This window comes from Panthera leo, chromosome A2 (genome assembly GCF_018350215.1).
Source record: "Panthera leo isolate Ple1 chromosome A2, P.leo_Ple1_pat1.1, whole genome shotgun sequence".
Lineage (NCBI taxonomy): Eukaryota > Metazoa > Chordata > Mammalia > Carnivora > Felidae > Panthera > Panthera leo.
Genome location: NC_056680.1, coordinates 53,505,345 through 53,533,224, shown reverse-complemented (window position 1 = coordinate 53,533,224; position 27,880 = coordinate 53,505,345). Strand labels below are relative to the sequence as shown.

General features: G+C 43.4%; 2 protein-coding genes across 5 annotated transcripts in view; one reads left to right on the top strand and one right to left on the bottom strand.

Annotated features, from left to right (window-relative positions):
- Nucleotides 1-207: 207 nt before the first annotated feature.
- On the top strand, nucleotides 208-7,110 carry MKRN2OS (MKRN2 opposite strand). 2 transcript variants are annotated; one of them, XM_042911131.1, is made up of 4 exons: nucleotides 208-521; nucleotides 3,936-3,985; nucleotides 5,222-5,384; nucleotides 6,834-7,110. In XM_042911131.1, exons 1-4 carry the CDS (start codon nucleotides 304-306, stop codon nucleotides 7,072-7,074), a joined length of 672 nt encoding a protein of 223 aa, XP_042767065.1. In that variant the 5' UTR covers nucleotides 208-303; the 3' UTR covers nucleotides 7,075-7,110. The 2 variants fall into 2 exon arrangements, with proteins under 2 accessions (XP_042767065.1, XP_042767062.1); XM_042911128.1 differs by having other exon boundaries at nucleotides 5,192-5,384.
- A 4,539-nt stretch (nucleotides 7,111-11,649) lies between these two features.
- The window catches only part of TSEN2 (tRNA splicing endonuclease subunit 2), a 51,909-nt gene continuing 35,678 nt past the window's right edge, over nucleotides 11,650-27,880 (bottom strand). For 2 of the 3 annotated variants that reach the window (XM_042911111.1, XM_042911121.1), the window contains exons 8-12: nucleotides 27,245-27,383; nucleotides 19,567-19,603; nucleotides 18,728-18,839; nucleotides 17,614-17,703; nucleotides 14,159-16,690 (exon numbers count right to left, since the gene is read on the bottom strand). In XM_042911111.1, the coding sequence (XP_042767045.1) occupies nucleotides 16,631-16,690; nucleotides 17,614-17,703; nucleotides 18,728-18,839; nucleotides 19,567-19,603; nucleotides 27,245-27,383 (438 nt within the window). In that variant the 3' untranslated portion in view covers nucleotides 14,159-16,630. Of the gene's footprint in view, nucleotides 12,089-14,158; nucleotides 16,691-17,613; nucleotides 17,704-18,727; nucleotides 18,840-19,566; nucleotides 19,604-27,244; nucleotides 27,384-27,880 lie in introns of those variants that run through there. The other variant, XR_006195404.1, reaches the window with a different exon arrangement.

Below are 27,880 nucleotides of genomic sequence, written 5' to 3'. Positions count from 1 at the left end.
GTTTCACAGAAAAGTAGGGCTTTAAAGGATGAGTAGGAGCTGACTGACGGCGGCTGCAGAACGTACAAGGCTAGAAAGAACCTTTGTAAGTGAGCACAAATGAAAACTAGCTCTTTAAGATACCAGTGTATGGGGCGGTCTGGTAACGGGTTAATCCTATTTGGTTTGGCTTCCGAAGCTGTCAATCAGAATGACGTCATTGTTGATCAGGTTACTCGGGAGGCGTACATTTATTTGCCAGCCAGGTAATGAGGAAAAGGAAGTCTCCGGAAACTAACCCTGGTTGCCCAGGAGGGGAAAACCATGCACCCTGCAGAGGCTGCAAAGCCCTTAATTAAATTCAACCACTGTAAGAAATACATCTACAGCTTCAGTGTGCCCCTGTGCTGCCCCCTCTGCCAGCAAGTCATGAGCTCGAGGAAGCTGGAGGAAGCACCTGTTAGCATCTCCAATCCCTTTACCAACGGGCATCAAGAAAAATGTTCGTTCCTCCTCAGACCAACTCAAGGGACGTTTCTTAGGTACGGTGTTTTTTAAGTGTTACATTGAATTCTGTAAACTTTTCCTTTTGTGTTGTGGTCACTAAAACTTTCTAACATGTACTATACAGGGTGAGGCTTGGTGGATAGTCTTGCCAGTTTTTTTGGCATTAAATCCTAAAATGTAGGTCTACTCATTTCATAAAGATAGATGGTGTATGTACTTTCCTAGAGGGATAAGTGCAAGAATATATGAAGAACACGTGAATGTCAAACCTGCTTATACAATCTTAGGAGAGGAAAACTGAAAGCTTGGAACTTTTTTTTACCCATAGATTTTGCACTAAGAGGCTAACTGGGAAAACGACCCAGCGGCTACTCCAGTCAAAATAATTCCTTTACTGTGAGTTAGCCTGAAATATCTGTGGCAAACAGGTACCATGTACAAAAGCCTGAAAAACGGCCACATACAGACTATTCTACATGGTGGTGAATTAAATTGAAGACCAGACCTGGTGTGCCTCAATTGTGGATGCCACCTGACTTTAAGAAAGATTTCAGAAATCAAAAGAAAGGACCTTACCTCCTTAGTGTCCCTGTGGAGTTTACAAATGGAACTAGAAGTGGCCCAGCACAGGCCAGGTGTTGAGAGCATGGATGCTACAGAACGATGGCACGTGCTTTAGGAAGCGTGTTCGTAAGCATCATTGTGACCTAATGCCGAGACATCCTAGCCTTCTTGAAATCCCCCCTCCCAATGCTCATGTGCCCTCAAGAGCTCTGGTTTGGGGTAAGACGGTTGGAGTTGTCTATTTATTTCCCTGCTTACTAACTTCCTTAATTGATTTCCTTCCTGTCCTTATGTGGATAAAATGAACGAAAGTGTGCACTTTTGCACCCCTGACTCTTCCTGGAGGTCACAGGATACAGAGAGAACAGTGCAGGCCGTAGTACCACAAAGCCCCCAATTCCTATCCTGTTTTCAGACAGCATCAGACCCTCTGGAGTCTCTGTTCCTCATCTGCAAAATGAGGGTCCTGCCGACCTTGCAGGGTGGTGAGGGGCAGTGTTAAGGCAGAAACATGACCCGGGCACCAGACACAAAGTGGAGCCAACATGCTCTTTTCCGTGCTATTCTTTTCATATTCAGTTCAGAATGTAACTGGCAGAAACTTCATTTCCCTTATCTAAATCATGAAGCCCAAAATGTTTCACAAGATCCCCTCATTCATGCTAACTTGGAGAATTACTTGGCTAGATTCTGAAAGCTTTTGAATAAAATGATTAAAATTCAGAATTCATCCACTATAACACTGATTCATTCAACAAATCCTTACCAAGCATCTCTGTGTGGGAAATGCCAGGGATGTCACAGTGAATGAGCCAGAGCCCTGCTCTCCAGAACACGATAGGCTTTTGGGTTGGCCCCTAATAAGCATTTATGTACTCTGTGATGTGGTAGCAATACTGATGGGCCTGGCCTTCCTTGGCATCAGTAGAAGGGACGTGGTGGTGTTGAAACAGGTTATATGCTTTAGCATCCTCCCATCCCCTCACGCCAGGATCTGCAGAACTTCAAGTAGTCCCCTGCCCACCAGACCTTCTAAGGCCAACTTCTAAACTGTTCCTTTCCCTCTCATCCAATTTCCAAACTCTCAAGAATGACTCCCACTATTCACCTTGAGAAAATTTCATCTACTTTGTAAAAGAGAACCTTCAATGACCCTCGGAAATCACTGAGGTTCTCATCAAACTGGGTTAAGATCTCTCAGGGCTGCCACATATGGTTGTACAGGTTGTACACTGCACAAAGATGCTTTGTCAAGGTGGTTTTGGGTCCTGAAACTCAGGAGGCACTACACCTAGCAAGCCAAACATGCTGGGCAGAGCTGCATCTGCAGGAAAAAAGGGAACTTTTCTTAATTTGTACAAAGGAGTTGTATGAGAGAGAGGTGGCCCTGCCACTGCCCCTATGACATGCTTCTGTAACAGTCTACATTTTTTTCCCCTTCAGAGCACTTATCTGTTAAAAACTCGTTAAACTAAAAAGTCTTCTCTGGAAGCAAGCAAACTCCAAGAGGGCAGAGACCTTGTCAGGCTTATTTCCTGTTGTGCTACTAGCCTTTCACTTCAAACGACAGGCCCATAGTTCGTTCACACCTGATAAATATCTGTTGCATGACTGAGAAATAACTGAAGGACAGGGGGAGGGAAGGAACACCTAGGATTGAGGCAGGAAACAAAGTGCAGTGACATGCTTATGCAGCAATCTTGGGGTATGTAAGTGCAGCGCTACAATCAGACTGGTACCTTGTTGCCCGGCTTCATTCTCAGCCTCTGAACCCACAGTCTCAAAACCCTCAAAGTGGTGGCTGCAACAAGATGACCTGGGGGATCACTGTGAAGGTGGGGCAGCCATTTTTGTTTTCAGTCATTTTAAACCCTCGGACTGCTCACTTTAATGAGGAACCTGCGGTCTCATGAAGGAGCTTTATCATTTAACAACAACTTCTGATTTATTTACTAAAAGTTATTTTAATGTTTATTTTTGAGAGAGAGACAGAGGAGGGGGGGAGATAGCATGAGCAAGGAAGGGGCAGAGAGAGAGGGAGACACAGAATCTGAAGCAGGCTCCAGGCTCTGAGCTCCAGGCTCTGAGCTGAGCCTGATGCAGGGCTGGAACTCATAAACTGTGAGATCATGAGCCAAAGTTGGATGCTTACCAACTGAGCCAACAATAACCTCTGATTTATTTGACACTTGCAGGCACTCAACTGGTATTTTATTCTTACAACCAGCTTGCTAGAAGGTTTATGATATTCCCATTTTCCAGATGAGGAAACTGAGATCAGAGAGAGAAAGTGACTTGCTAATGTCCCCGTGCTAGTAAATGATGGCCTGGGATTGGAAATGAAGGTTAAATCATACGGAATCATAGATTTAATGAACAGTCTCAGGTAAAGAGTAATTTCAGAAAACAAGGCCATCCAGGAAAAGTAGGTGTGGCTGCAGGCTATAAAGACCAAAAGACGCTACTTTAGTTTTGAAGGTAGAGGTCCACTGAGATGCACTCAGGATCCTCTCCCCGGTCAGCCTGTAACCTCACCTACAAGGCGGGAAGTATGAGGATCTCTTTCAAGAACTGACCTCCAGCTGTGCCCCTCAGCTGGGCACCTAAGAGTTAAGCTGACTTTATGCTCTAGGAGGAATGGCCTTCCAAGGCCTTCCACTGCCTTTAGTGATGGGGGGCCAAAAAAATCCAGCTGGGGGTCCAGGGGAGTATTTTCTACCTCAGATGTACTCTTGGCTCAACCAGTTTTGAAACAGTGCTTCCATTCACATGGCCACTGATGGCAAGTTTTGGCACCGGCCAAGATCACTCTCCTGCTTTTAAATATGGACTCTTCATGCCAGTCATGTGCAAATGAGAAAAAACAGAAAACTTGTTTCTTTCAGGGAGTACGATGGAAGGTCTGATCTTCACGTGGGAATAACCAACACAAATGGTGAGTGCACTGCCACTGGTTTTTTGTTTTGTTTTATTAAAAACTTAAAATGTCCCCACACTACTAGGTAGGAGAGAGTGGTATTTCTAGAGAAAAAGTGCTCATGACATTTAATTAGGGAATTCCTCTTTTCCCGGGGTTCTCATACCGTACCATTAGGTGGGCGATGCTTACCCCCCTTAAAAGAGAAATACTTGACTTTACAGTAACTTAGTACTAATGACAATTCTAAATATTTGAAAGCTTGTTAATGTTTTCTCAGCCAAGAGTATCACCAAGCCTGTTTTGTTGGTTTTTTGAGAGAGGAACATGATTTCTTCTTGTGTTGGAACCAGAATCTGGACCCAGCACACTGCCACTGGGTCCTCACACACCAGGGTCTCTGGTGGCCAGGCACGGGCCTCAGGAATAAACCAAGGGACAGAGGACTTGGGCATGTGGTGGGTTCACTTAAAAAAAAAAAAAAAAAAAAAAAAAAAAGGCATGTTTAAACAAAGCAGTTCCTTTGCCCAGACTTAGCTCTGAGGGCACAGCCTGGAGGCCCTGAAGCCAGAGCATCCAGCGTACAGGAAGAGGGCCTGGTACCCCAGTCACAGGGGATCGTGGGCCTAGGGATGGTGAGCAAAGCCAGGCAGGTGAGGCTGTGATCACAGGCCTCATAAGTCAAGTCTGAAGGCAACCTTTCTGCACCTGCTCAAGGCGGGAGAAACTGACCAGCGAACAGAAACCCAGGACTGGATTTTTGAACTCAGATTTACCCACATGAGCAAATTTACCACCCATTTCATCAGTGGAAATTTATTGCTGATTTAAGGAAAGAAGATAGACCCATTCGTAAATAGAAAACTTGAGCAAAAAATATTTGGAGATGAATATCTATTCTAGTCTCCATTTCCTGGGGGCAACTTCACGGTGCTGGAGAACAGGTAGAGCAAGAACTGGGTTTCCCTGAAAGAAATGCTTTGCTGAGGGCCCGGGAGGCAGAGGCTCGTAACCCCCAATCCTGACTCTAGGCAAGGCCCTCTCTAAATCTGTTAGGTGGGTGGCTGCCTCCCCAGCTTGATCCTGTGAGATTCTAGGGCCTCTCACGGTCTACTGCTCTTCGACAGTAATCACAAAGTACAACTGGGTTTCTGTTATGTGGCATTTCCCAGGGGCAGTTGTCATTTTCTGATGGCCTCTAAACAGAGGTGCATTTTCCCTTAGGCTTCCGCATGACTCCAGTTTTGGTTGCAGGAGTTGTGTATAATTACACCATGCACGGGGTCCAGCGAGATGAAGCAGGGTGGGAGCAGAGTGTAAGCATCCCTTTACTGCAGCCCGGCATGTATGGACTGATGGATCAGTGGGACAAGTACCTGGAAGACTTCTCCACCTCGGGAGCCTGGCTGCCTCAGAGGTACAGGGCTGCAGGGGCCACCCACTCATTCACCATGCAGGTGGGACCCCAGCTCAGAGGACTCTTAAGCTGTTTAGTTCATGGTGAGCCTGTACCAAGAGAGTAGTACCTGTAACAAAGTTTAAACAGGGGTTGAATTACTTTGGGTTTTCTGCAGAGGTGAGCCAATGTACACTTACACAATAGAATCACAGCATTTTTTAAAATAAATGTTTATTCATTTTTGAGAGAGAGACAGAGAGATGGAGAACATAAGTGGGGGAGGGGCAGACAGAGAGGGGGACAGAGGATTCAAAGCAGGCTCTGCATTGACAACAGCACAAACCATGAGATCATGACCTGAGCCGAAGTCGGATGCTCAATCAACTGAGCCACCCAGGAGCCCCAGAATCACAGCATCTTAAGAACCAAAAGGACCACAGCTTAGTACTCCAGTTATTTGACTAGATATTTTTACATACTTAACATTTAATATGTACAGCAAGACCCCTATTATATTCCCTTAAACATCTTTTAAATGTTTAACATGTAAAAATAATGTTTTTGTGATTTGGCAAATTTGAAATTTCTCAATTTATTGCTCCCTCAACACTTTAGATATATAGCATACTTGTGAACCTAAATTGTCTTGAGGCTTCCCTTAAAATAAGTTTAGACACTGGGATACCCTAAAACCTGGAAGGAGAACTCCATTTCTAGAATGTCAGCTCCCTAAGTTGGCAGTTTCCATACAATGAGTCAGCACATGTAGACATGCCCACTCCTGTCTTATGTAACTTGCAAGTGGACATGGCCCAAACTGCCAAGTGTCCCTCGAAATTGCACCTCTGGGAGCTCTGTCACCAAGGGGGTCAGCACACATAGGGGCCCAGTCCGCTGACAGCCCAATTTCAATTCTGCAAGTCCTTCAACAGCTTCATGGCTTGTTCCTGAGCAGCCTTTTTTTTTCTTTAAATTTTTTTTTTAACGTTTATTTATTTTTGAGACAGAGAGACAGAGCATGAACAGGGGAGGGGCAGAGAGAGAGGGAGACACAGAATCTGAAACAGGCTCCAGGCTCTGAGCTGTCAGCACAGAGCCCGATGCGGGGCTTGAACTCACGGACCATGAGATCATGACCTGAGCCGAAGTCGGACGCTTAACCGACCGAGCCACCCAGGCGCCCCTCTTTAAATTTTTTAATGTTTATTTTTGAGAGAGAGACAGAGTGTGAGTGGGCGGGGGAGGTGGGGAGCAGGGCAGAGAGAGAGGGAGACACAGAATTCGAAGCAGGCTGCAGGCTCCAAGCTGTGAGCTGTCAGCACAGAGCCCGACGCGGGGCTTGAACTCACAAACTGTGAGATCATGACCTGAGCCGAAGGTAGATGCTTAACTGACTGAGCCACACAGGTGCCCCCTGAGCAGCTTTTAAACCTAAGCCTTCCCTTCTCACCATCCTTCTTTTGTAAGGTATGAAGAAGACCATCACAACTGCTACAGTTACACCCTCACGTTCATTAACTGCGTTCTGACCACAGAAGGCAAGGGGCAACTGGACAAGGGTGAGTTCACGGAAAAGTACGTGGTTCCGAGGACAAGGAAGGCTTCCAAGTACATCACACTCTACCGAGGGATAGAGGAGCATGGTTTCTACGTGACCGACTGCCCTGAGGAAGAGACAAACCCTTCTGAGGGGAGCGGTGTGTGCTGAGTGTGCCGTATGCCAGCAGAGGGGTAGCTCGGGACTTCCTACCATTAGTAGATACTAGAGATTTTTAGGTGGGTTAAACTGTGCTTAATACCAAAGTGTTATGACTTTACGTTTAGCATATTTCCACATACTGCAGTATAAGAATTTATAAAATTAATAAAGATTGTCCTGTTTTTAAAAAATGTTCTATTTATTTATTGCAAGAGAGAGAGAGAGAGAGAGAGAGAGAGAGAGCACGAGCATGTGAGCGTAAGCAAGGGGAAGGGCAGAGAGAGGGAGAGAGAATCCCAAGCAGGCTCTGTGCTGTCAGCATGGAGCCTGACACAGGGCTTGATCTCACAAACTGAGTCAAAATCATGACTTGAGTCAAAATCAAGAGTTGGTTGCTTAACCAACTGATCCACCCAGGTGCACCTATAAGGGTTTTTGTTTTTTTGTTTTGTTTTTTTAAAGAGAGCATGAGCTGGTGGGAGGGGACAGAGGGGGAGGGAGGGATGGAGAGAATCTTAAGCCGGCTCCATGGAGCCTGATATGGGGCCTGATCCCACGACCCTGGGATCATGACCTGAGCCAAAATCAAGAGTCAGATGTTCAATTGACTGAGACACCCAGGCACCACACCCTGGGTTTTAAAAATTGTATTGGATTACAACTAAATTATTCTCATAATGGTTTGATTTTTAAACTGAGATTCCATGATACAGCAGAGTGGCAGCATTTTTATTTACAGAACAATGAAAACTATTTCTATAATTAAAGCTGAACAAATTCACCTTTCCATGTGAACCCAGAAAGTAGGAATTTGTAGAAAGGTGAGCAAGACACAATTAATGAAGTAAATTCACTGGATTGTTTTTATTTAAAAAGCACATGGTAGCCTTTTGACAGCAATAGTGAAACAAAGAGAAGAAAGAAGGAAAGACGTAAGGAAAGCAAGTAAGCCAGGGTCTTGGAATCTAAGTCAGGAAACAGGTTCCACTTCTCAATTAGCCTTTATGAGCATATATGCAAAGTGGATGGCAATTCCTCAAGTCATTCTGCTTCATTTTGCCTGACCTCACATGAGGAGATCAGGGTATTGAGTTTACCAAGGCAAAGCACATCCCCTGCCTACTTTATTATTTTTTAAACTTTATTTATTTATTTAAGTCATCTCTACACCCAGTGTAGGGCTCGAACTCACGACCCTGAGATCAAGAGTCGCCAGCCAGGGGCCCCTCCTCTGTCTACTTTAAATGCATAATTCAGGAAGGATACAAGGAAAGGTGGACTTCTTTCTCTAACACCTTCAGGGGAAGGAAGGGGGAACAGGTGGGAGGAGTAATTATGAAGAAATGAGGTGACTTAACAACCACATCAGAATTCATATGTGCAAATAATCACTGAACTTTAGCCAAGGAGCGAAATGTTTCAGCATTCCTCTCTGGAAACTGCTTCCAGAGTTCACTTTGTTTTTGACCAAATGTGATATACTGCCACATCTAATCTTATGCCCCAGCTATGGCACCAAATAAATGATGTCTAATTTCCAAAAAACCAAATCCATCTTTAAGGAACCGGTAATTTACCCATAATAAAGATATTCAGAAAACTTGCTACAGATCCGTAAAGCCTGTTACCAAGGAGGCATTTGGGTAATGTTTCAGAACTCGGCAAATTCAGTGGGGGGAAAATGCATGGCACACACACCAACATTTGCATTTATAAGTTTGGGTCCTTTTAAGAGAAACAAAACTTCCCACCCAGAACATGATATCGCTTTAAACAGAATCATGACTACTCTTTTGTGGTGTTCAAGAAGTTATAAAGACTTGACTGGGTAAAGATGAAAAATCGAGTATTGAGTTTGGGATATATTCCAATTTGTCCCTATTCTCTTAACACACTATTTTTGGACTCTACTTCTCTGGTCCAGTTCTTTACCCAATTATTGATAATCAGAGCAGCTGTAATTAATGAATATTCATTAAGGACTCCATACCTGAGTAAGTTTCTTAATCTTTCTTCCCTTTTAATCCTTAAGACCACCTTGAGAAGTAGGTACTAACAATATTCCCAATTTGCACATGAAAAGGGAAATTGAGGAAATGACTTGCCCAAAGTCACACAGTTGGAAAATCAGAGATCAAATCTAGGTTTGACTGTGAAGGCCGTGCACATAACCACTGGGCCACCATTTGCCACCATTAGAGAAGATAAAGGAGAAAATAAAGATTGTGCTTCCATCGACATTCAAACAGGGAATGGAAATACATGTCATAAAAATTCGGATAAAATAAGGGTAAATGTTAAAAATGGCAATTTCATGCTTTCTCTTAGTGCAGCATTCCTTGATTTTCAAACAAAGCTTTCACGGCCTCCAGTCCCTGTTTTAGGGACTGCTCTCCAACCTGGGGGTGAGAATGGCAGCAGTCAGCCTATTTCTTCTTTCACTTCAGGAGGCTACAAATTCCCTCTCATAAAAATCACAATACCACCTTACAAACTTTACCCCTAATGAAGGAAATTAAGCACTGACATAACACCAATAGATGGCAATGTTGCTCAGTTTTGCAGAATTATGAACTGAGAATCCTTCCATTAAGTTTCTTTTATCATACCAGCTAAATGCTAACTGAAGGATGAGGAGAGTCAGCATTGGCACCAACTCTGCTTCCCAGAAGAGTTCTCCAGAACTGGCACCCCCACAATGCACCTCTTCCATCTCACGGTCTAGTGCTGCCCTGGGCACACATCTAGTCCTCGTCAACCCTCAAGTAATGACTGACTGCTGGGCTCCTTTTCACTGCAAGGTCATAAAGTTAGCCTCAGGGTTAACTGATTTGAAAGTCTAAAATGATCCACCCAAAGCATTTCCCCAAAGCTTTCAGGGCATGCATGAATCACTCCTATAACCAGGAAAACCTAATAAACATTATTTTAGAAAAAACACACAATGGCCATTTCTGGCTCCCCTTGCACAGGAGGAGAAACTTCTCCCCATCCCCAGAGCTGTCTTCACTACTTTACCTCCAACTATTTTTCTGTCACCTCCTTCTCCTCCACTCTGTCACCTACCAGGGCATAAAATAGGCTTTACATTTCCTAGAGAAAACAATTATGGCAGTGCTTATACTTTTGGTTTATCTGAAAGAGGAAAAAGTACACACGCTTCATGCCAGACACTTTCATTTAGTCCACAAAACACACTCAGCATGCTGTGATCATTTCCATTTCACAGGTGAGGAAGCTAAGATTCAGAGTGATATGGGAAGGCTCCCAAGGTCACCACTGTTTCCCTAGTGTAGACTTGGAATCTGGACCTAGGTTTTTCTAATGCCATTCTTCCTACTTTATCAGAATGTGCTACTTAAAAGTTAGGAAGAGGCGCACCCGGGAGGCTCAATTGGTTAAGCATCCGACTCTTGATTTCACCTCAGGTCATGATCTCATGGTTGGTGAGTTCGAGCCCCACAGGGGCTCTGCAATATCAGTGTGGAGTCTGCTTGGGATTCTTTGTCTTCCTCTCTCTGCGCCCCTCCCCAGCTCTCTCTCAAAAATAAATAAATAAACATTAAAATAAAAGGAAGACTATCTACCTGTGTAACATTGTTTCTGAAAATGAAAAGATTCTAAACATCTTAAACGCTTGCAATGTTTCATTTTTTAAAAAAGAGTGAATTACTTTGAAATTAAAAAAACCCACTACCTCTTAGTTTAACAGTTTCACAAATGTGCTTTTTCATATCATGTACTCCTACAGGATGTCTCCCTGTATTACACAAAGTGGTAGAAAGACTAAACTTTTTCAGCTTATATATAAAAAAAAGTAAAGATTGAAGATAAATCAAGCATTAGATAACTCTCAATTTTAGAAATGGACCTCAGTTAGTTTCATGGAAGTTAACATTCATGGTATAATTATTTGAGTCTGTAATCAGATTTTTAAGAAATCAATTTAGTTGGTAAAATCACAAATGGGAGGTAGGTGGTGGGGAGAAGAGAACTCATTTCTTTTCAACCTAAGTACTCCTCCACAAGGGGAAAACTAAGTTAAAAACCAATTCAAGTAAATAGCAACTTAAAAAAAAAAAAAAAAAAAAGAAAATGACAATGCTTTAACAATAAGGGCAAAAAAAAAAAAAAAAAAAAAGACGAAATCAAGATTTTATTCCACAAGTAACAATGACTTTTCAGACTTGTGTACAGACTATGCTCAAAAATGTAGGGAAACCTGAGCAGCTCAATCCCGGTTAAACTGCCTAAAACCACGTCCCATTCATGTTGGTTTAATCCCTGCCAATCCCTGTATGAATCACTTAATAGAACTGAGTCTCCTTACAGGAGAACTTAGGCCAGTAGAGGCACAGACATCGGGATTTCCCCGCACAGTCTGGGAATGAGGTCAGAAAAATGTCAGTCTCTAAAACTGAAGCTAAGAGAATCAACATACGATAAGCGACTGCACAAATCACTGCCTGATGATGATGGGTAATGGTGGTTCTTAAGACAGAAGAACTTCCTCTTGCCTCACCAAATGAATCAGCATAGCTGGAAATTACTGGAAGTCCATCACGAGCCAGGCATGGTACTAATAAGCACCTTGTAAGGGCCAAGCCACTTAATCTTCCAGCAAGCCTCTGGACATGATTATTATTTTTAATTTTTTTTTTTTTCTCATGGAGGTGAGACTCTTATTCCATAAACTTATTTTCAAGGGAAAGATTCTGCACTTAGTAGATTCAGTGCTGTGCAACCATCACCTCCACTTCCAAAACATTCTATTACCTCTAAAGGAGACTCTGGACCCACCAAACAGTTGCTCCTTAGTCCTCCCCCACTGACCCTGGGAACCACTGATCTGTGTTCTCTATGGATTTACCTATTTTGGATATATACCTGGAATCAAACACTATGTGGCATTTCTTTCACTTGATATGTGTTTGAGATCCATCCATGTTGCACGTACCAGCTCTTCACTCCTTTTTGTGGCTGAACAGGATTCTCTTGTATGTGAAGGCTGAGAACATTAGTTCTATTTTATAGATGAGGAAACAGGTTAAGATCACATGGTGAGTAAGGGGATGAGTTGGGATGCAAACCTGTGTCTGACTCTAAAGCATGTAACCGTAGCCATCTTGTCATCCAGCCAAGGCCAATTAAAGAAACCAAGCAAGTGCTGACAACCAGAGTCTCAACATTTTAAAAATCCTGAAGACTGGGGCAACTGGGTTGGTCAGGAGGTTAAGCATCCAACTCTTGATTTCAGCTCAGGTCATATCTCAAGGTTTGTGGGTTTGAGCCTAGCGTTGGGCTGTGTGCGGACATTGCAGAGCCTGCCTGGAATTCCCTGTCTCCCTCTCTCTCTCTCTGCCCCTCCCCTGCCTGTGCTCTCTCAAAATAAATAAATATAAAATAAACTTAAAAAAAAAAATCCTGATAACTGTAAGCTACTCAGTCTAACCTGAGGAGGTGGTGCCTTAAAGGCAGGGCAGGTTTGCAATACAGAACCATTTATCGGTGCCCTGTTGCTGCCCCAGCTGGCCCCACCTCCCAAGGGTGACCGACCTGTTCTAGCCATGGTTTCTTCAGGAGGCAGCATGAAGGTAATGCAGTTCACTGAGCCGACAGAACAGCCCTTCTGGCCACAGAACAGCCCTCAGCTCTTGACTTGCTGTGCACAGGAGAGCTGAGCTATGACTGGTTCCTTTGTAGAAGGCTCACCCCATTACCCAGCCTTCAATAAAATTATCTCTGTGGAGACTAATTACAAGTTAAGAACCACACAACGCTTCCAGGTTTGTAAGTGGGGTCCACAGATGGTCCTCATGGAATCTGTGAACCTGCTGAAGATTATGCCAAAACCAGATGCACGAGCATGTTCCTGGTGGGGGCCCCAGGCTGCACCCCAACACCGAGGCAGGGGACCACCACCCAGATGTACCAGCACATACCAGGCCTGCCTGGAGTGTTGGGCAGCCTTCCTTTCTAACCTCCACTCAGGCCCTAATCGTGACGTATTTCTGACTTCACGTGCTTTTCTAGGTTGGTGTCACTTTAGCTGTGGAGATCTTATAAAGGCACTAAATAGGACTGAGAGTTCTGGGGTCAAGTCCTCCGCTCGCACTCCGTGGCAGTGGTGTGGTGTGGTCACGTCTCTGAGCCTCAAACCTTCATCCTGTGGAGGCTCCCACCATTTGAAGTCAAAAGTCTGTTGTGTGATTCTAAGATTTATACCTTAGTATTTCATGATTTATGTTATTATTTTAAATTTTTTTTTTTTTCAACGTTTTTTATTTATTTTTGGGACAGAGAGAGACAGAGCATGAACGGGGGAGGGGCAGAGAGAGATGGAGACACAGAATCGGAAACAGGCTCCAGGCTCCGAGCCATCAGCCCAGAGCCTGACGCGGGGCTCGAACTCACGGGCCGCGAGATCGTGACCTGGCTGAAGTCGGACGCTTAACCGACTGCGCCACCCAGGCGCCCCTATTTTAAATGATACTATTTTTATTTTTAAATTTCAATTCCCATTTTCCATGTATTTGTAGTTGTTGAAATCAAATTGATTTTCTGTATTGGAAAAAAAGCCTATTGTGTGATAAGCAAGAACACAGGGGTCTGCCCCATCTTAAACTCTACTATCTGAATATCTGCTATAACTATTTACAAAAAAAATGGTATATTGGCTATCCAAATACAAAACAATGAGTATAGGAGTCGTCAGCAAAATCACTCAAGTTGTGAGTGTCCAGACCACACGGCACGTGCTGGTCTTAGCTGACTGCTCCATGCTTGTGCTGTTTAGATGTGTGCTGTATTGTCGCATCATTTCCCCCGCTGTATTAAGTAAAAACGTCTCTTATGGGACTGGAAAAGCCCAAGAAGAAAGTAGGTGATTTTTTTTTTTTAAACTTTACTTATTTGAGAAAGAGAGAGAGCATGTGAGCAGGGCAGGCAGAGAGAGAGAGGGAAAGAGGGAATCACAAGCAGGCTCCGTGCTGTCAGCACAGAGCTCAGTGAGGAGCTCGATCCCACAAACCGTGAGATCATGAGCTGAGCTAAGATCAAGAGTTGGACACTGAACTGACTGAGCCAACCAGGTGCTATTAAAGTATGGGAGTTTTAAAGGCCCAAGAAATCCCTTTATAAGAAAAAAAAAATTAGAAGTGATAGTTCAGAAAGGTGGTCACATAAAAGATACAGTCTTGGCCAAGTATGTATTCCTTCTTTTTTGTGTATATATTTTTTGCACTGGGTAACAAAACAACTTGTAAAAAGTGCTGGTTCCACAAAGTTTCGCGGCGTTCTTGAGTGTGGCGTGCTGTTATAAAGCCAGTGAAATTCTTGTATGGAGGGTGCATGGCCAGTCAGCGTGATGCTACTGAACACATGCTGGTACACTGGGCAGCTTAGACACCTTGGGAGAGCTGAGAGAGAGGATTTGGTGAAGAATTCCAGTTTTAAAGCAAATCTCGGAGGTTTGAGATTTAAGAACCACATAAAACATGCTTGGAAGAGAGTGGGTGAAGCAACTTCTGCTCTGTAAGGTGGCAGCATCTCCCCACTGAACCACAGCCATTTGTGAAGGTGGTTTTATCACAGAGCAAATTTCCAATCTTGCTGAACCTGAGCTTTTTTTAAAAAAAAACACATGCCATCTGTTACATTTATTTCAGAAGGTAAGAAAAAAGTGCCAGGACATAATACATCTAAAGACAAGCTAATACTGCTTTTAGCTGGTAACTGTGAGGCTCATGTAACCCAAAACCTTTGCTGGTACATCATTCCAGAACCCCAGGGCCCTTGGGAAATGCTGAAGAGTGCATGGCCCACTGCAGCATGTTCAGACGGTGTACATGAAGGAGGAAAATCTTTCATACAAGGCTTGTTTAAAGATGGTGCTTTTGGACATCCTTCTACAGCTTTCGTTTATAAGTAGTATCTGTGCAGTCTTGTGGCTTTTCTACATCTTTACTGTAGCCTTTACATGAAGAAGTCACCACAACCTTGAAGGCACATTAGCAGATGATAAGCAGGTGATGTGGGTGCTCACGGGCTGACAGAACTGTGATGAAGGATTCACAGAAGAGTTTTTACCATCAAGGCATATGACGCACTGATCAGGTATGGAGAGAAGTGTCACCACAAATGACAGATGAAATGGGGAAAAAAATAGAGCCTGAAATTTTTGCTGACTTTCAGGGTTTTAAAAAAGTGATGTTTGAAAGCCAAGTCTCTGACTTTGCTAAGGAGCCTGGTGAGAGCAAAGCGGGTAGTAAAAATGTTGAGCTACTGGTATCGCTAACGTACAGCAAAAAGGCATATTACTGAGAGGCTCTTTCAAATTGGTAATCATATTGGTCTGCATCGGAGGGAAAAAGAGGAGCTCCCTTATTTCAATGCCAAATCTTTAAAATGTAGATCATGCAGATCTAATGCTTCTGTTGCGAGGGCAGGATCATGACGTGAACAGAAGCACCATGTTCAAAAACGACATCAGGTGGAATCTCAGGCCGCCGGAAGCTCCAAGACCACACGTCACAGGAATGCAAACATTCCAGCTCTCACCGTCCACTTCTGGGGTATGCAGTGTCAAAGAGAAGACTGCCATTGTCTTGAATTTGGACACTGGACGAATCTCACACACCTGTTTCCCTCAGGCTGTCACTGGTTTCCCTCCTGCTCATCTTCCCCTCCACCCCTGCTGCCCTGCAAAACCTTGACTGGTATGTAACCAATTTGAAAAAGGCTTTGTTTACTGAGTTTTACTAAATGCTAACTGCATTCATTATGTATCCTCATACATTATTTCACTACCTATTTTTATTTTACAAACAAGTTCACTGAAGCAAGATGCAATTTTTATCTAATACTGTATAACACTGTGGTGTACTGGACACAAATGTGCCCATCAGTGAGCTGAGAGTTAATGATTAGGTGATGACGTTTTTGAAAGGCTTTACGATACAGAAATCCTGGACAGATAATAAGTGGATTTTCCAGGGTTGAGTAATTGGTTGAAGTTCTTAGAAAAGATGAGACACATCATTTTTTCCATTTAACATATTGGCACACAGAGTCTTATAATCCCCAAGTCTCCTTTCCGGCACACTCTCAGGAACACACTGGATGTGAGTAATGAGATGCGTAGAAAAGAGTTTGGGAAACTGTACCGTGTCACATAAATGTAAACTACTGTCGTTGTCAGGTAAAATCAGAGAGTAACAGAATTTCCCTGTAGCTGGAAGAGTCCTCTTGGAACTCATCTAGTCCAATGTGCTTACTGAATAGGTGAGGATGCGGGCCCACAGACGAGAAATTCAGGATCAGTCAGGGTCAGTGACTTACTCAAGAACAGAATCTGAAGGCCAGCAGAGGGCTCTTTGTTCTCCCCTGTGTCATTTTATCTTTTAAAATACTAATTGCTTTTTGGTGATGGGGGGGCCATGCCCTTTAGAACTTTTCACTTACTGGGTGATTATAGTAAGAGGACTTTTTACCTCACACAGAACTTGGCTTACTGTAGGACACTCAACAGTATTTGTTGGTAAATCAGAATTCTGAGGTTGAATTGTTAAAGTTCGTCTTGGTCACTTCTCTCTCGTGAAGAAACCCAACGGCTTAGAATCACCTCCTGCAACCAATCAAAATAAAAAGGTGACTGAAAGTTTCAACATCAGAAATGAAAGAACATGCTAGGTGTGTGACATCACAGTAACATTTCACAAAGAGTTGTCTGTATAATGATGACACCTGTTCCTATTCCTTGTTCCTGAAACATCTGGAGAAAATGTACACACCTTATACGCAAATACCACCTACCATAATCACACAAAGATTTTAAAAGCTAAATGTGCCTTGGCCTTGGTATCCCACTGGGACATTTCAGGAAAAGGAATCTGAAAGCTAGCACGAGAACCAAATCTGAGATGTATCCGGGTATGCATCTGGTGTATCCGGGCTGGCACTGAGAAGGGAGAAGCGGATCTGGGCTGGCATTTTAGGAACAGCTAACCGAGTGGGCACAGGCAAGACAAACTGGATGGATGAGGCGCTGAGGCCGGGGAAGCCGAATGGTGACTGGTGGGGCTGTAGAGGGACCAGGTGGTGAGAACAAGGAGATGGGGTGCAATGTTAGAGATGAAAGAGGACGAGGACGGCTGCGTGTGTGGGAGGAGTCACAGGCAGACAGGCAGTTACTTGCAGAAATAGCGAGTAACCCTGGGGGACAGCATGATGAATGTGGCAGTCTTGCCAGAGAAAAACTCTCCAGGAAGACTGGGAACTGGGAGAGGCTTGGCTGGGCGGTCCCAGGCCGCCTATGAGAGCAGTTTCAGCTGAATGGTGGGGATGGAAGCCAGATGACACTGCAGGTAAAGCAGCAGCAGGAGTTAAGGGGGACTGAGAGCAGGCTCAGCGGGGAGAGGGCCTGTGGGGGCTTCCTGTTACCAAGGCAAGAGGTTTTCCTTTCTTTTCTTGGGACCACGTGGTCCAGAGGACACAATACAGTGGATACGGTCTTTAGGATGCCATGAACTTGTCTCTGAGTTTACCTACCTGAACTTTGATTTGTTTCATACACTCTGGTGACTCCATCTCTTTGTCAGTCATGGTAGAGGGTTTAATCAAATAGCACAGCATAAGTTCCTATTGAGAAACAAAGAACAATCTCCACATCCCACACAATAATAATATAAATTTGGGTGCGTGATCAGGAAGTGCAAGCAGTCTCCATTCCCTCCCACTGAGTGCTCCTGGAAACTCACAAAGCATACCGGTTTCCTCCAGGAACACGAATGGGCCCGGGATCTAACTAAGGACCAGGCCCATACAATGGGTGTAAAAATACTAGAAACAGTACAGATTTCCTATTTCTAAAAGATAAAGCTATTTTTTACAGGCTAAACCTAAGCAGTTTCACCTGCAGACAAGGCAGTTGCCCCCTGGCCTCTGCTGGGCCTTCTGGTGTCACCTCCCACAGCGCCTCCAGCAGCAGTGGGACAGACTCAGAGGGGCTCACTGTCTGTGTTTGGTTAGCAAGTTATTGAGTAACAGAGAACACACAAAGCTTTCATCCTTAGTAGTCCTGGGGTAAGATGAAATTTCCCTTCTATCTTGACGGGAGCAGGATATGGCAGAAGACAAGTCCGGCAGTCAGACGACTCTGGGTCTGAATCCCCATTCTGCATATAAAGCTGCATGATCTTGGGTTTGTCCCTTAACATCTCTGACTCTGATTCCTCACTCTTAGGGATAAGGATACCGACAGGGTGGTGACAAAACATGTACAGTGTTTAGCTATAAATACTAATATCCTTCCTCTCGCTTCAAGAGATCTGCTAGCTTTGAAAAGAAATCAATGTTTTGACTCCTTTGTGAACGTGTGTGAGTAACTTTTGAGCGTGTGTTGACGGCAGGCCCGGGAAGGGAGGCAATGCCCACCAACATCAATCACTAGGGATCTTTGAAGCTCAATTCGTGGTGCTCAGTACCAGAGGGTAGGGGCAGGGAACACGAGAAGAGGTCAGCTTCTAGCCCCCCACCTTTTTAGAACTTCACTGGCAGGAACACTGTGAAGTTCCTACAGATGACTTTTATGATTCTACTACATTTAAGAAAAAAAATCCAAGCATTTAAATGGACTTGTGAATGCCAAAGCTGATGTCGTTACCTTGGAGACATTAACTGAAACTCTGCTCAAGGCAGCCAGTGACCTCCAGCTGAAAGGTCTGCGAAGAGAGCCCTCAAAATGGTCGTCGACTAATTCAATAATGACAGAATAACTGGAAGACACACAGAGGGCATTAAAAAGCATGAAATCAACCTCTTTAAAAAGAATAATGCTTGTTCTACCAAACAAAGATACAGAAAATAAAACGTACATCATCTCCTCCTAAATTCTCCTACAACGTTATTGGGAAAAATATTAATGAAAAACTCCTACTTTAAATTACAAACTTTCAGGCTGATCTCAACAGTGACAAGGAGAGAACAGAAATACTTTACCCGACGAGAAAGCTGTGAATTCATTCAACTGTTTAGATACTCACTGATATTAAGATGAACAATTACTGCATAGAGTAACTGAATGTGTAATACTAAAACATATTATAACCTATTTATTACTATGTACATAGTACAACATTAGTGTATAAAGCACAGTTGCAGAGCATCTATTCCTAACAGGCCAAGAGAAACATGATTGTAATTGTTTCTGTGGCACAGGAGGTCACTGGAGGTCAGAAATTTCCTCCTGTCCTTTGAAGCCATTACCTTACTTAAAAAATCATCACAGGGGCACCTGGGTGGCTCAGTTGGTTGAGCATCCGACTTCGGCTCAGGTCATGATCTCACGGTTCATGAGTTCGAGCCCCATGTTGGGCGTGCTGCTGTCAGCCTGTCAGCACAGAGCCCACTTTGGATCTTCTGTCCCCTTCTCTCTGCCCTTCCCCCACTTTACACTCTCACTCAAAAAATAAATAAAACATTAAAAAAAAAATCACTCCAAACCTTGCATGGTAAAATGGAGGGCCTTTTCGATACAACACTGCAAAGAAAAAGAAAGAAAATGTATAACCCCTTAAAATCAAAATCTTACTGTATTATTGATGTTTTCTCTTCTCCAAAGAGCTATAAATACCCAATTATCTGTACATGGGTAATGTGCAAAATGTCCAGTGGTCTACTTTTAAAACCCAAACTGTTTTTTCCCCCCCTTGGAACAAAATGCAATTAATAAAGCAAATCTGTGGCCAGGACTCGAACATTCTCATCCCACCCTCACCCCACAAATGAAATCCAAACTGAAATACAAGTGATTTTTGTCTTGCCTCTTGTCTTACAATCTCCAGAGTGAGAATGTGAAATAATGTCACAACATGTGAAGTTCATATAATAACATTTTGTTATTAATTTCTCATCAGTGTAATTCAAAGTGCCTGAGCTACTCTGGCTAGGTACAAGTTGACTTGAGTGTTGGTACCAGAGATGAGTAACCATACGTGCCACTTGTGGAGATTAGTCTGCCCTACTAATTTAATCTATGGAGCTCAAAAGCCAGTGCCCAAAAGAGCCTGGAGCAGGGACTCTGCCACGTGGACTCTGGAACTGTGCACGGAATCCTGCAGAGGCACACAGTCTGTGGTGGGGAGTAGCTATCTGTTCATCAAACCTATTTCTCCTCTCTTTCCAGGCACATGGCTAGACCCTGTCTCTCAGTTTCCCAAGCAGAAAGCCTGGCCCATAAAACCCTTCCATGCACCAATTGTGTGTTTATTCCTTTTTAAAGGTGACCTTGAAAGCCATGTGGTGAAGGCCATGGAGCCACAAGGAAGCAACCTGGGCTCCTGAAGCACCTTTGGGAGTCGATTGGCCCACCACTCAGAGATACTGGTTTTGAATTTCACGTGCAATGAAATTGTTAGGCCTCTGAGATTTGGGGTTTATATGTAACTATAGCTATAAAAATTACCTGTAATACACAATTACACCTGTAAGCTTGTGGCCAGTGCAAATCAAAGCAGAAAAACTTTTTATCCATTGAAGAATTGACAGAATTTTCCTTTTTGGCCGTAACAGCACTGTAGCTAATCCCATTTCCCTAAGGCTCAGCAAGCTCAGAGCCAACTTTAACAGCCTCAGTTAGTAACCCTGTAGGATCCTAGAGACAATACAGCAACCCTTCACCTACAGTACATTTTCTAGGGTCACATTTCCTTTTTATTATTTTATTTCCTATTTAAAGTATATTTAAAGGATTTGGCAAGCAGCTCAAATTCACTGTGTAAGGGCACAAATTTAAGTAAATACCCCAACATACAATCCTCAATGTTTTGAGACGCAGTGGAAAGAAACCACGTACTGGAAAAAACTTGAATTCAGGAGTTTTGTTTCCTGTCCAGTCTCTGCCATTCTTGGAGGTGTGACTCCAAACAAGTTACTAATATCTCTGAGCCTCAGTGTCCAGAATTACAAAATGAAGAACAAGGGGAAATTGGGACCTTTTCTAGCCCTCAAATACCATTATTTATGATCAGGCACACATCTTGAATCTCATGTGCATCTGGAACACTGGAACATTCACAGCTCGAAAGCAGCTCTTACCTACAGGTTGGGTCACTTCAGATGACTGATGATGATGGTATAGTTTAGAAGTTAAAAGCATGAACACTGACATCAGACAGACTCAAGTTCAAGTCTTAGCAGTATCAAGACGACATGACGACGCCCTGTGTTTCAACTTCCTTATTATAAAAAACCTGGCGTAGTGACTGAATGTAGAGGCGTTGACATGGTGGCTGGCATAAAGTAAGGGTTCAAAATGTTACCTAGGATAGTAATAATCATGATGACAGCATATTCAGAGGGAAAAGTAAAATTGTTTTTACAAAAATGCCTCTCAAGCAGAAAGATGAAAACTTTGGAAGTCTAAGAAATCCTGGGCATTCAAAAATAAAGTCTGAAAGAACGGGGAAATGAAGGGAAAGCTCCTTCTTTTAAATGAACGTCAGAGATGGCGTGTGGAAGGAACGACAGAATTACAAAATGATGATTAGTGTAAGAAATTAATTCGGGCAACTGTTGTAATTATCAGGGAACCAGATACACACAGTCTCACCCTACACATTACTTGTTAATTACAAAAGGAAAAATGTAATTTTACAACAGACATCTGACAATGGTCACTTCAGCCACATGATCATACAGTGGGACAGCCTGATGTTAAGTACCTCCTGATGGGGCACAATAAATACACAGAGAACCCATGCATGCTGAAGAATGGTGAGATGGAGTCTAATGATGAGGAAACAATCGAACATATCTAGAATGTGGGACATCCTCTAGGAGTTTTCAAGAAAACTCAGTATCATGAAAAACCAACAAGGTAGAGAAACCATTTTAGATTTAAAAAAGCTAAAGAGGCCGTAGTGGGGTGAATCGTGGCCCCCAAAAGGTACGTTTACATCTTAATCCCTGAATCTGTGAATGTGGCCTTATTTGAAGAAGGTTCTTTGCAGAGACTGGAGTGATAAGCCAAGGGACGCCAGGTGCCACTAGAAACACTATACACAAGGGACCGGGTTCCCCTACTGCCTCTGGAGAGAATAAGTTTATGCTGTTTTTCTAAAAAAGAATTTTTTTTAATGTTTATTTATTTTTGAGAGAGAGACAGAGCGTGAGCAGGGGAGGGGCAGAGAGAGAGAGAGACAGACACAGAATCCGAAGCAGGTTCCAGGCTCTGAGCCATTGGCACAGAGCCTGACGTGGGGCTCAAACCCATGAACTGCGAGATCATGACCTGAGCCAAAGTTGGACACTTAACCAACGAGCCACCCAGGCGCCCCAGTTTCTGTTGCTTTAAGCCCCCCACTCCAGTATGTGGTAATTTATTATGGCAGCCATAGCAAAATAAAAGAGAAACCTATAATACCAAATGTGATAAGTGAACTGTGACTAGAGCTGGTATTGAAAACAAAAACAACCTCCCTCCGCACAGCCACAAGACACATTTTGGGGACAGCAGAAGAAAATTTAAATTTTCTGATATTTTGGTGATATTGAAAAATTCTAGGGGCGCCTGGGTGGCTCAGTTGGTTAAGCGTCCAACTTCGGCTCAGGTCATGATCTCATGGTTTGTGGGTTCAAGATCATGCTGACAGCTCAGAGCCTGGAGCCTGCTTCGAATTCGGTGTCTCCTTCTCTCTCAAAAATAAAATAAATGTTAAGAAAAATTAATAAAGAAAAAAGAAAATTTCTAATTTCTGTTGGGTATAGTATGGTATTACCGTTATGTAGGAGAACGTCCCTATTCTTATGAGCTGCATGCAGAAATACTAAGGCTTATATGCGCAGATGTGGAAAATGTTAAAGTATTTAAAAAATTTGACTAGAAAAGAAGCCAAGAGAGTGGTTCAGGAAAGAACCAAAAAGGGAGACGGAAGAAGGTGCACCTCCTTGTTCTGTGAGGAGTACAGAGGAGCTGCTCTAAAGCCTCTCCCTGGCTCAGTCTCTAGGTGGGGCGCCATGCCCAGGACGGTTCCTCTGGGCTCTGGGAATCCTGTAACTCTGTTGGCTTCTAACAGCTCCCGTCATTCCACTTGTCCTCTGACTTCTAATTTGCAGGCAGCTGCGAAATCACATGACCGAACTTAGTCAATGCAAATCCAAAACTGGAGTGTATGGGAAGGAGGCTTGGGAGTAACTAGATCTTAAGTTACATTAACCAGTAGCTGCCTGCGTCAGAAAAAAACAAAAAATCTACACCTTGAGTTGGATTTTCGCTTTCTGGCTGGCAGAGAAGTACCACTCCGTGGAAGTACACGGAGCTCGGACCCAGACAGAGCTAATCTCTGCACCTACTTGCTGTGGGACCCTTGGCAACTCCCTTGACCCTTTTAAACAGTAATTTCCTCAGCGCATTATAAAAGGAGGTGAATGCCACACGCCTCACAGGAGTATGAAGAGTAAATAAGACGAGGGAAGAAAAGCACCAAGAAAAGGTGCCCGGTTGCCTTAAGAGCCAGCAGCTATGGGAGCTTCTGGGTGGGGAATATAAGGAAAGGCTCCCACTTGGTTTCTAGTCTAGTTTTCATCAGTGGGTGATCAAGGTCAAGTAGCTCAGCAGCTGCACTTGATTTGAGATCCATATCACTAGCTCGAGTACCACTCCTAGAATGAAATGTGATTGACAAGATTTATTCAAGGGAAGAGTTTCCCTGATAAGATGTGAATTTCATAAGGGCCCTTTGTCATGAGTCATTACCTCTGTAAACAGAAACAATGGTCAAGAGAGGATGTCCTGGGTTTAACCTGTCTTGGCAGTTCTAGGGTATGTGTGATTAGGTCATCAACCCTCAAAATAATATTGCTAAAAAACAGCAGCCACCGAGGAACTGTGCCCAGAGAAGAGGTAAAGTTTAGGAAACCGTTCCTCTTTTTAAATTTTGTGGGTTTTTTTGTTTTTGAGAGAGAAAGACACAGAGAGAGCAAGCGAGTGAGCATGTGTGCATGAGTGAGGGGGTGAGGGGCAGAGAGACAGAGAGAGAAGGCTAGATATCACAACTGTGAGATCATGACCTGAGCTGAAATCAAGAGTCAGATGCTTCAACAACAGAGCCACTCAGGCAACCCTACTTTTTCTTTTTCTTTCCTTCTTCTTTTTTTTTTTTTTTTTTTAAAGATTTTAAGTAATCTCTATACCCAATGTGGGGCTTGAACTCACATCCCCAAGATCAAGAGTCACATGCTCTCCCAACTGAGCCAGCCAGGCACCCCAGCAAGCTGTTCCTCTTATCCCAGGCTAGCACTGCTTGTGAACCTCTGCTAAAGCAGGAAATGTGAAGACACCCTTCATGTTGCTGCTGGGCCAGAGACCTGGTCTCAAATTAATTATACAAGCAGCCTGAAGTTACATGATATGACCCAGCTGTGGCAAAGGCCTCTGGGGAGTTGGAAAATAGCAGTTGTTTCATTTCTTTTAAAAAACCATCCCCATAAGGCAGTTTTGGTTTTAAAATTACTCTTCATTCAAAAATATGGCTTAGTATTGAAAATACATGAGATAAGGTATGCTTAGAAGGCACTCAACATAGGCTCCTGTCCCCTGCAACTTTTTATTTTAGTTTTTATGAAGATGTTTTAAATGTGTGTGTGTGTGTGTGTGTGTGTACGTTATGGTGTTATCCATGTTATATGATGAGCAAATGGAAACTCAGAGAGAAGTAATTTGCTTGAGGTCACACAGTAAAGAGGCAGAGCTGGCTATGAACCCAAAGAGCTCTCTTTACTAGCCCCCTGCCACTTCTCAATGTGTCCCTGCAGACTTCTTGACTGGAAAGTTCTAATTCAAGTTTCACTCCTACAACGAAAAAGCTGAAGAAGACCTGCCAAGTGTTTACACTGAGTGGCTACTCTTACAGGAGTATGAAAAGAAGAACAGGGCAGGAAGCCAAGGAAGGAAAATGGGCACATAACTTATTTAAACATCGTGAACTGTGGCCAACACAATTACATGGAAACCTAGCAAACTAATCTCAAGCTAATCCTGATCATTCGTGTGGTAACCCTGAGTTAGGATATCTGTACCTGAAATCCAGCCGTGGAACAAACAAAAGGAATCATTTATCTTAGAGGAATAGGAAATTCTCAACCTTTATTTTGAACTGCAGACATGTTCCCTCCCCGCTTGAGAATTTAGTGAAAGGTTCAGACTCTTGACCCATAACAACACACCAATCTAAAACACAGTATTTTATATTGTGCTGGGGTTTCCTGAAGACTATCCTATGATTCCAGGTTAAGCACAGTTTAGAGCATTTAAAGATTTAAAAGAATGAATTGGCTTTCTTTGGGTATTTAAAAAGGCTCAAAGCATTTGGAAGGACCATATGACACAGGTCAAAAGACCTCAGGGGCCGTGACTTCTTAGAAGACCTTTCAAATATATTGCCATTTTTTGTCTGAACCTCACAAGTAATTCTGAAAAGCATCCAGGAAGCACCCTCACTTGGGAGGTGAGGAAAATGAGTTTGAGGGTCTTGGCAGTGACACTAGTGCTGGGCACGGACCCTAGGATTTATGCCCACTGACCCGGGCCTGTGGCTTTGGGAGCCACTTACACAACGACAACTCTAAATTTTTATCTGAAGGCTGTCCTATGCTCTAGAATCATCTATTTTACAGTATCTCCACTGGACTTACTTAATATGTCTAAAATATGAATCCATGTATGTAAGCATTATCCCTGATTCCTCTTAAATGAAACTCCTACATCCATTCTGTCTGCAGGGTTGGTTGGGCTCAGCTTCCCTAACAAAGTCTATCTGCTTCCATTTTTGCCCCCTGCCCCCCATCCCACAGTCTACCAGTAACAGAGGAGACAGAGAGTTCTATTCATTTAAGTCACTCCTTTGCTCAAACTCTCCCAAGACTTCTAATCACCAGAATAACAACCGGGCCCTACATAATCTGCCCAAGCTTAATTTGCAGACATCACCTCATGTAACTCTCCCCCGGGATCTCTAAGTACTAGATACACTACCTTTATGCTGTTCCTGAGACTTCCCTGCCTCAGGGCCTTTGTGCTTGCTATTCACTCTGTGCCTACCATGTTCTTTGCTCTTCCCCTGGGATCTCTAAGTTCTAGACACCCTGTTTTTATGTTGTTCCTGAAACTGAGCTCATTCCTGCCTCAGGGCCTTTGCACTTGCTGTTCACATTGGGCCTACCATGTATTTCTCCAGATTCTCAAGTAGCCTGTTCCCTACTGTGGTCACATTTTGCTTGTTTTGATCACATCTTTTCAGAGCCTTTTCCTAACTTTCCTGACTTTCTATCCCTCTACTATGTTTTATTTTTCTTAGTATTTAATAGTCCCTGAAATTAGATTATATATTTACTTGTTTGCTTATTGATCTCCCCAGCCAGAATGTACGCAGCTCCATCAAGGCAGCTCTGTGTTTGTCTCATTCACCTCTGTCTTCCTGGTACCTAACAAGACCTGGCTCACAGAAGAGTCTCCGTAATGATCTGTTGAATGAAGTGCTCATCTGGTCCAAAAGCCTTACTTTAAGATAAGAAGATGCAGTTTCTAAGGGCCTGGGCTCCAGAAAAAGCCCAGCTCCGTAAGTAACTGGTCCTGGAAACTATTAGGGGCAAATGACCCATTCTCTCACAACTGCAGTCTCTCTATCGGAAAAATTAGAATAATAAGAGTATCCTTTGCTGCTTTAGGGATTAAATGAGATAATGAATTTTAAAATGTTTGACACATAGTAGATGCTCAACAAATGGTAGCTGTGATTATTCTTCTAATTCTGTGATTATTCTCATTTGCTAGATGTGACAATGGAGGCCTAGAGGATGAGGGACTCCCCAAATCATAGGCGTGAGTGGCTAATGAGAGGAGGGGGCAGAGCTGTAAAACTCTCTTCTCAGATTACAGAGTGGTGAGAGAAAAAAACCTGAACACTTAGGCCTCCAGGCTTCTATCCCGGGCTTGCCCCTTAGACTTCCTTTCCACTCTTCCTGGACAAACCCTCCACTTCAATCCAAATATTCTTACCTAAGCCAGAAGGAAAGCATCATCTTAGAAAAAAATGAGCAACAGTACATATAACCAATTCAGTTTTCACCCTGGGATCTGCTGCGAACCTTGGTTCTCGCACCTACCGAGTCAAGAATTACTTACGTAAATCTGTCCCATACTTCAGTCCCACTTTGGGAACCCAGCCCTTGCTTCGGAAGTAATGGTATGCCATGTACGTAGTCCTGAATGTGGGCTGAACTATAGGGAAAGCTTTCCAGAGCTTCAGGATTGTTAAAGGCTCCTAATATTAAAAAAAAAAAAAAAAAAAAAAAAAAAAAAAAAAAAAAAAGAGGGGCATGATTATGTATGTGTTCACTCATCATTCAGCCAGTGAACGGACATCTACACTAAGTGCGGAGTGGAAGCAGGAAACACGGTACCCACAACGGAGGGACTTAACAGAAGATCTAGGCCCATGCTGTCCAGTATGGCAGCATCAGACATAGGCCCGAAGGGAGATGTGCCTCAAGGGGAAAATACACATTGAATTTCAAAGACTTGGTAGGAAAACAAGAAAGTAAACTATCTCAGTAAGTTTGGAAATGTTGAGTTAAACAAATCTTGCAAATAATATAAATTAGTTTCACCTTTTTTCTTTTACCTCCCCCCCCACCCTTATTTTTATGAGACAGAGAAAACATGTGCACATGTGAGCTGGCAGAGGGGCAGAGGCAGGGAGAGGGGAAGGGGGAGGGAGAGAGAGAAAGGGAGTGGGGAGAAAGGGAGAGAGAGAAAATC